Source organism: Acanthopagrus latus, chromosome 12, assembly GCF_904848185.1.
Source record: "Acanthopagrus latus isolate v.2019 chromosome 12, fAcaLat1.1, whole genome shotgun sequence".
Taxonomy (NCBI): domain Eukaryota; kingdom Metazoa; phylum Chordata; class Actinopteri; order Spariformes; family Sparidae; genus Acanthopagrus; species Acanthopagrus latus.
Genome location: NC_051050.1, coordinates 18,220,202 through 18,228,299, shown reverse-complemented (window position 1 = coordinate 18,228,299; position 8,098 = coordinate 18,220,202). Strand labels below are relative to the sequence as shown.

At 40.1% G+C, this 8,098-nt stretch overlaps 1 protein-coding gene across 1 annotated transcript; it reads right to left on the bottom strand.

Annotated features, from left to right (window-relative positions):
• Positions 1-2,870: 2,870 nt before the first annotated feature.
• dolpp1 (dolichyldiphosphatase 1) lies at positions 2,871-7,815 on the bottom strand. Its single transcript, XM_037118206.1, has 8 exons — positions 7,554-7,815; positions 6,750-6,850; positions 6,484-6,568; positions 6,148-6,247; positions 5,768-5,866; positions 5,397-5,525; positions 5,173-5,262; positions 2,871-4,264 (listed from the first exon to the last, which is right to left on the bottom strand). The coding sequence occupies exons 1-8, from the start codon at positions 7,627-7,629 to the stop codon at positions 4,228-4,230; spliced, it is 717 nt and encodes a 238-aa protein (XP_036974101.1). The 5' UTR covers positions 7,630-7,815; the 3' UTR covers positions 2,871-4,227.
• Between the last annotated feature and the right edge of the window lie 283 nt (positions 7,816-8,098).

Here is an 8,098-nt window from a genome sequence, read left to right as displayed (position 1 = left end):
AAAGACACTGATTCCAGCAATCAGAAAAATGCTGAATATTGGATCTGATATTCTGTCAACAATATACAGTTTATACATATGTGCAAAAGTATATATTATTTACCTTGACTTGTACTTTTGATGCTGAAGATCATTTATCGCTAGAAAATTATACTCAGTATAATCAATTAGTGAAATATCTTTTACACAAGTGTGACTTTTGTGTACTTTTTTACAACGCTGCAACAAATGAGGATAAAATGTTTTAGAGAAATGTTTTTCATCTCTTCAGCTGAGCTCCCCGAGCCTTTGAAGTTCTCAATATAACATTAAATATTAATGACTAAATAAGCAACAGAGTTCAAGTTTGGCATTCAGGAATATTTAATGAGGCTTTAACTCTTTAAAAAAAAAAAAATCAGTTAATCTGCATCATCAAGACTGTGTTGGTGTGGTTATGTTCAGATTTGATTGACAAGTGGCCAAACAGCCCACCAACTGTCATCAGACTGGGATTCAAATGCTAACAAATCGTGACTGATGCATCGAGAAGCTCGACATCATCTCCTCCTGCCCACTCTACGCCAGTGAGGGGAGCAACACACACAAGAAATAACACAGCTACAGAAATCTATCATGTAGTATAATCAAACTGCTCTACCCCATGGAAAGGTCAGAGAGGTGATGATTTAAACTATGACGATTAATCCTACGGTACGTGTTTGCAAAGTGACTTCCAGCCACAAAAGAATAGAAAATGTGCAATATTTTCCTTTGAGCTGTTATGGATGCACACAAAATGGAAATACATGAACAGGGTGTGCATTCCTCCTGTTGCAACGTCTTCCTCTCTGTTCAAATGTGTTTAATACAACAACAGCGTCAATACTAAATGTTTCAGTGCAGAATTTTCTTTTACTCAATGTCACCATATTTAATTTATCTATTCTATTAAAATGGATGGAGCGCACATATCCCAGAGGCTTTAGCACAGATTGTGTTTGCTTTATTTGTTCCCTGTGCTTACTGGGTTTAATAAAAAAATAAAAAAATAAAAAACAGGAAATTATCATACTGAGAGTTCAATTGCTGCAGGGGATGATGAAAAGCAGTCCGCTCATCTGGCATAGCACGGCTGTAACACTGTCGCGGACAGTTTGACTACAAAACAATCAAAATCGATACAGCAGATCCAGAGACGTCGCCTTTATTCCCAGGCCTTCTTCTTCCTTTTCAAAATCTGGCGCCTACATTACCCACAATGCAATTTAGCCACCAAGTGACATCACCTGAAGGAATGTATCATTAAAAGCAACTTCCTCTGGAGGCACAAATATGTTTTATACTACTTTTTCTCATACATGTATGCAGTGATAAACACACTAATGTGTACAATTGGTGCAGTTGTCCTTTAACTTTATTTGAGACAGAACTTTTTTTATTATTGTCTTGAAGTTTCACCCTGCTGAGTGTCATTAATATCAATGGATTGCAATAACAAGCTCCGTCCAGTGGATGTCAGTCCTCCAGTGCTCTTCGATTTTGCGGGGCTTTGCTAATATGGGACACCTCTGCTGGAACTGAAACATATAGTACAGCATATCTACATGTATTATGTTCAATCTGATGACAGCCTTTACTTCTCATAACCTGGAAAGTATGAGGCACAAGCTGTAAACATCATACTGTTATGATCAACTCAGTAAAGACATGTAAGTGGGGGGAGATGACCCCTGGGTCTGAACCATCACTGTGGTTCACATCCACAGAAATGCTTATTCGAACAGTGCAGGTCAGAGAAAATAGCTTAGAGAAACAGAAATAGGTCGCCGTCTTCAACATTTTATCTAGGCTGTGCCCATTCCCCACGGGTGTTTTGGGGATAGCCTGAGGTTAGACCTGAAAAAGTGAATCAAAAATGGAATGGGTTGTTTAAATAGGGCACATGTGTCTTTCTCCTCAGGACGGGAGTATTTTCTCCAGCAGTCACATCGAGGGAATAGAGTACAGGGAGAGAAGTGCATGACGCTGCCTTCACAATGCAAGCAGCTTGTTCATTGTTTGGACTGAACAGAGAGCTATTTTTCATTTGTCACCTACATGAGCCCCGTATAGCCTCCAAATACACACTGAAGTGCTTCTGTCTCTGTCAACTAAGGCAGCAGTCATTGTGCCACGTTTTCCACAACAGTTTGTCTCCTGGGGAAAGAAGTGGGTGTTCACTTTGATTGTTAGCTTGAGTATGATATGTATGCATAGTATTGTGCATCAAGTGTCACAGTATCACCTATATTTATGTGTATGTATGAATTTAAACAGAGTCAATAGCTTCATAACTACATTGCTGGCGACTTCTTGCACAGTTTCACTTAAAGTTTTTACAATGTTTGGTTTATGATCCAGCAACTCTTTAAATTGACAATTTCATCCTGTGTTAAGACTGTAAAAGTAACTCCAGTGCATAAAATGTATTCGGTGCATCAGAAAGAAGTTCTTTGGGGAACAATAACCTGACATGTTTTTCCCTGCTCTCATATCTTCACTAAAATATTCCTAGCGGACCGTGATATCTGTACAAAATAAACTACTATTTTCTCATGGCTAGTGCCTCATGCAAATCATTCCATCAGCACTTTTGTCAGATTTTGTTTCCCTTCTCGGTTTTGGAGTCTGTGTTACATCAGGACAAATAAACAGAGACACTGCGGTGGGTAACACCCCAGCCAAAGTCAAACAGACACTGCACTGACTGATGCAGCAAGTAGACGATCAGTAGGTCTGACTATCTAAGTGGCATGTTCTCTCAACGGCAAACACACTCACGGAATCAAACAGCAATTTGAATGCAAAAAGATCTTGCTGCATTTCAAAAGCACAACACTTGAACAATCTCTTTGTACATAAACACATTTTTATTCAGCCTGATATAGGTTACACATGGAAAAAAAAAAATCAAAATCTAAGAGAACAACTTCCCTTTGTGGAGCTAATGATATGACAGTTTTAAATCAGCTTCAGATCCCCACTTGACAGCTTTCAACATTAGCTGCCGTGGGCTGTGAGGAATTAAGCATAATCACATGCTACGACTGACCTGAGGCTTTTTTTTTTCTCCTTTCTTCAAAAAAATGAAAAAAATAATACAAAAAAAGAAAACATATCCCCTCAGCAGTCATTATGTGTGTTTTCTCACTAAATGATATGGAATGTTATCTTGGAAATGCAGGTAAAAAGAAAAACGGTTCTCTGCAACAGCAGAAAACAAAATAAGAAGAAACGGAATTTTAAAAAAAGACAGAAAACTGATTCCCAGAACTCTGTTCCCAGGCTGCTACTGTGTGTGAGGCATTAAGAAAAACACCACCTCAGTCCAAAGTGTGTTCCAACAACAAAAACAACTGAAACCTGCTGCTGTGATTCAGTCTCATATTCCTCAAATGTGGATATGAACAGAAAACACAACCTCGATGCTCGACAGTACAGAAGGTATATTAAATTTACACTGCTTGCAGATCAGCTTTGGAGTCTAATATATTAGGACTGACAGTCATAGATACAAAGCAAAGACTGAAGAGGAAAAAGAGGGGGAGGGTCTTAACATTTAACTAGTGTTAGTAATTTTTTTTTTACTTGTAAATTTCACAAAGTGCAAATTTTCATTTATATTACATCATAACCAATTTTTAGAAATTGTTCTTTTTCTATTATATAACAATGAAAAATGGAAAACCTAGCCATAACCAATCCCCCCTCCCAGCCCGATCCCACCAGCTATCCATCAGAATATTTTAAAAAAAGGAATCACTAAATACATGCTGCAATGACGCCCACCAATTTGTTTGAAACTTGACCAAAGCCTCCTTTTTTAGGCTCTTTGAAATCTCTTACAGTACACTGTTACTGTCAGCGTGCGTTTATAGTTAAAATATATATATTAATCTATCATTAAATAGTATGCCTCTTGCACAGTCTTGCATGCATTGAAGAGCATTTTGGGCAAGCTGTACAAGAAGGAGAGGCGTGTGGACGGACTTGCTCAGGCTGTAGGCTCCGGGCCAGGTCCAGGCACTCTTTCGCCACCTGTAAACGTTTTTTTGCCCTTTACTCCTTGCAACCACGTCAGTCCAAAAGATGGTTCTCCAGTGTGTTTTCGTCGAGTGAGCATTTGTTTGTGAGTGTAGGTAAATGTGTGTGTGGTGTGTGTGCATGTGTAGTCCTAAACTCAGTTTCACAAAAGAAGTGTGTAGATCACTGAAGTTTTGTTCCAAGCTTTCGTTGTCTGTTCCTACAAGGAAGAAACAAAAAGGAGAATTGAGCGAAGGAAATATGCAAGAGTCTCCAACATACTGAAGGACTGGTCATACAAGTGGTTTGTTGGGACAAAGTAACTTCATATATATTTTTCTGTGTTTGAGCCACCAGTTTGCACCATTGAATCTAACACCTTCTCTTTACAGTACAGATCTTTGATGGAAATAAGAGTCGGAGCGTGCAAAATGCAAAAAGCTACTGATGCTTATTAGCCGTGTTGCTCTTGCCATTTTCATTTAAACTCCTATTTTCAATTATTTTTCCTTGTGTGTCATGTTCATCATCACAAATCGCTGGAAAATTGGGGGACAATTGAAATTAGCAGATTAGACTGCGTCACGAGGACGTTACAACTTGAGCTGGTAACAAACAAAGGAGGACATTTAGCTTCTTTCTCATTTCTGTTAAGGAGTTGCAGATGTGCAGTACTGATCAGGCAGCTAACAAGCACTGAAGCTGCTAACAGTAGTTCAGTTTAAGTATGTTTTACTTCATCCTTTCTTTTGGAGTCTGTGCCAACTGAGCGATGTTCGAGCTCTCAAACATCGTTCAATCTGTGCCGAGTTTGAAAGTGACGGCCATCTCTACAATTCCCCATTTGCTAGTGCATTTGACTTCAAACATGACACAAGATTAAAAAACAAAACAAAACAAAAAACGTATCTACTGTCAATGGGAAAAGAGCCAATCGCTTTTTCATAGCAGGTTTACCTGTATTTAAACCCTGCATATATGTGCTAACTGTGATATAACAATGGCCAAGCCTTACGCCTTATGTCACCTTAACATGTAAACTCCTGTGTGACACTTTCTGGTGTGAATAGGCATTACTGGTGATAAATGTGATTTAGGACCTGATATGTATCCAAGACAGCAACTTACCTCGCCTCTGATCTGGTCACTGTATACTCAAACCATAAGATGTTGGGGATCAGGCTTGTATCTCGCACCAGGAAGTACTCTGATATTGGCCTATCAATCATGAAAGAGCAGATGATTAGAGTGGCTGAAGCTAGATATTAGTCTTATTCATTAATTTAGGCTGAGGAGGAGTTGTCATCCCCTGTGACACACGAAGGAAGCAGAGAAATGAGAGCACTACTTACCACGCTGCTATTTTGGGGAATAATGGTGTCAGCACCTCCTGTGTGAAAAAGAACCAGACTATGCCAATCGTACAACCGGCCACTCCGCCATAGATAACCTGGCTCCAGGTGTGATACAACAGGTAGACCCTGAGAATGGGACAGAGAATAAGACATAATATTGAGTAAAACACAAATTGATATTCAGTTGTTTTCTTTGTTTTCTATTGATTTTGGATTGCCTTTAATCCATCAGCTATTACTGCCTTATTTTAACATAATTTCCTATTTCATAAACCCTTGACATTATTGTTCTCTGCTTTAACATCTTCTTAAGAGTTTGGGATTTATCTGGAAGATTTAAAGGAGGTGGGAAGGGGTCAGTCCCTTACCTGCTGTATGAGACTGATAAGGCTATGCCCAACAGGATGATGGACAATATGTGTCTCCACAGCAGGTCCACACATCGAGCATTGTTCGTTTGATGCATTCTGAAAAGAAACATCAGCATGAGTTCATACCATGACATATATGACTTAGGTGAAAGTGTCTAAAGAGTGAGAATCAAAAGTGTGACTTTATTTCATATAATACTGAAATCAATGCCTTAAAATAAGCCAAATTAAATGTTAGTTTTGGCTTTTTAAAAAAGTTTTAAAACTATAAATTACAGATCTCTAACACAATGCAGTATTTCTGACAGTTTTCTAACATTGCTGGGATCTGATCACAAAATGTCTACTTAACAAACACACCAGTAAAACAGACTCACCTTAAATAAAGGAAAAGAAAGAAGTAAACAACAAAGAACCAGATAAGCTGGGAATGACTGGAGGGCATCCCATACTCTGTGTTCAGGTTTGTGTGAGCCCCTGCAGAAAGACAGCAGAACTGGACATTAATATATACATTTACTGTTTGGAGTACATCTACATATAAATATCAAACCAATTATTGTGTTCAGGATACTAAGCAAAGATTAGAATAAACTGAGCACCTCTATCATTTTATTATACAAGAATATCTAGCTACCTTAAGGCAATAACACTTGAAGAAATATTTGTACCCTGCCTAGAACACACAGAGCCAAGCTTGTTGCTTCACTCACCTGCACATGGGCGCGGCTCTCTGAGAATGTGCTTCAGCAGCCAGTTCACCCCTTCATTCAGGATGAGCCCACCAAAGAAGGAAATCTAAACAAACAAACAAACAAACAAACAACAGCACATGAGCACTTCCAAAACCTCTGACCTTTTTGAAACCACTGCTTAGACTCATGTGAGTTAATAATGGCATGATCAGATTGACTAGAAAAGTGATGCACTTTCTGAAAACCAAACAAACAAACAAAAAAGGCTCATGTGTTGAACTCACCGTGTGCAGCTCCCGTTTAAACACTATGAGCGTAACAAAACCCACAAGGACTGCTATGGGAAGGAGACTGACATAAGCCAGCACTTGTCCCGTCAGATCACCTAAAACACAGTGACATAGGACTTGTGTTAGAGCACATCATGAACGTCTGTGAAGTCACCTAGCACTGGTGGGAGTGACACTTTCGAGGCACTCAGTGAACCCGGATGGTTAAAATATTTAACTGTGGCTTCGGGTAGGAAACTGCCGTGATGGAGTTGCTAATCAATCGTCGTCCTATAAACACCACATTATTTGAATTTGCTCACTCAGGTAGCTCGGTGGAATATGGTTTTATGCTAGTTATACCAAACAGTGTCAGGCCAAGCAGCTAGCTACTACGTTAGCCACAGCCCTGGCTACATTTCTATAAGATGAAATAGCTAGTTATATCCACCACAGACATGGAACATTATTTTGCTGTTCAAAATTAGTGAATTTTGTCGAACAATTCGGACAGGACGCAGCATGTTCGCCTATTCCTGACAGGACATATCAAAGCCGATATTAAAACAGCTAGCATGCTAGCTAGCCTTCATTGTGGACACGGAGGCCAACTGCGCATGCGGCGCTGTCCCACAATTTCGCAGCCCGGGCTACATTCCCCGCTGTGCTCTAGGTTGTATGGCGTCTCACAATTTGGCAGCGGCACCAACGGCCGTGTCCATTCAGTAGCAAGCAAACACACGCACTGTTCGAAAACGACAAAGCGGCCGACGGTTAACGGAGCCTCGGTAGTTACAGAAACATGTCGAGTGTACGTACCCTCGGGGAACTCTACGTGTGTCAGGGATATGGACCGCCATCGAGGTGGTGCCGAGCACTGCTCTTCCAACGCCATCTTACCCGGACACAACCGGGCAGTCCCAGTGAAACGCCCCAGACACGTGTCGAACCAATGGTGAGCGGAGCTGTGTGTCGAAGCGGGCCCCAGCAGCGGAGCAGCCGTCCAATCCGGGCCGCACACCGGAGATGAGATATTGTGCCCATAGAGAAGAATTATTGAATGAACAAAAAAAGACAAAAGTCCAGCACTCCACAATAAAGCTGCGAACTGCACTCATTCAAAAAAAAAAAATAAATAAATAAATAAATTGAGGGATTAATTACAGACCTATTAGGTGTAATGTCTTGATCAAGAATTCAGCTTAATATTAACTGTATGTGCAAATCTGAATGCAAAGGGTCAAATGGTCAAGAATGTAAAGATGCATTATGTAAGTAACAATTTGGGAAGTCACGCCCCCTTTCCGATTTGCCCCATGGGACCCTGTTTAAAAACAGTCTGAAATAAGGCCCCATGGTGCAAA

What these genes read in the sequence shown, in the direction of transcription:
- dolpp1 (XM_037118206.1), bottom strand. Translation starts at nt 7,629, where the DNA reads ATGGCGTTGGAAGAGCAGTGCTCGGCACCACCTCGATGGCGGTCCATA. An exon ending in TTAAACGGGAGCTGCACACG is followed by an intron (nt 6,569 to 6,749) that starts GTGAGTTCAACA and finishes TTGTTTGTTTAG; the next exon opens with ATTTCCTTCTTTGGTGGGCT. An exon ending in GTGACCAGATCAGAGGCGAG is followed by an intron (nt 4,265 to 5,172) that starts GTAAGTTGCTGT and finishes TCTTCCTTGTAG; the next exon opens with GAACAGACAACGAAAGCTTG.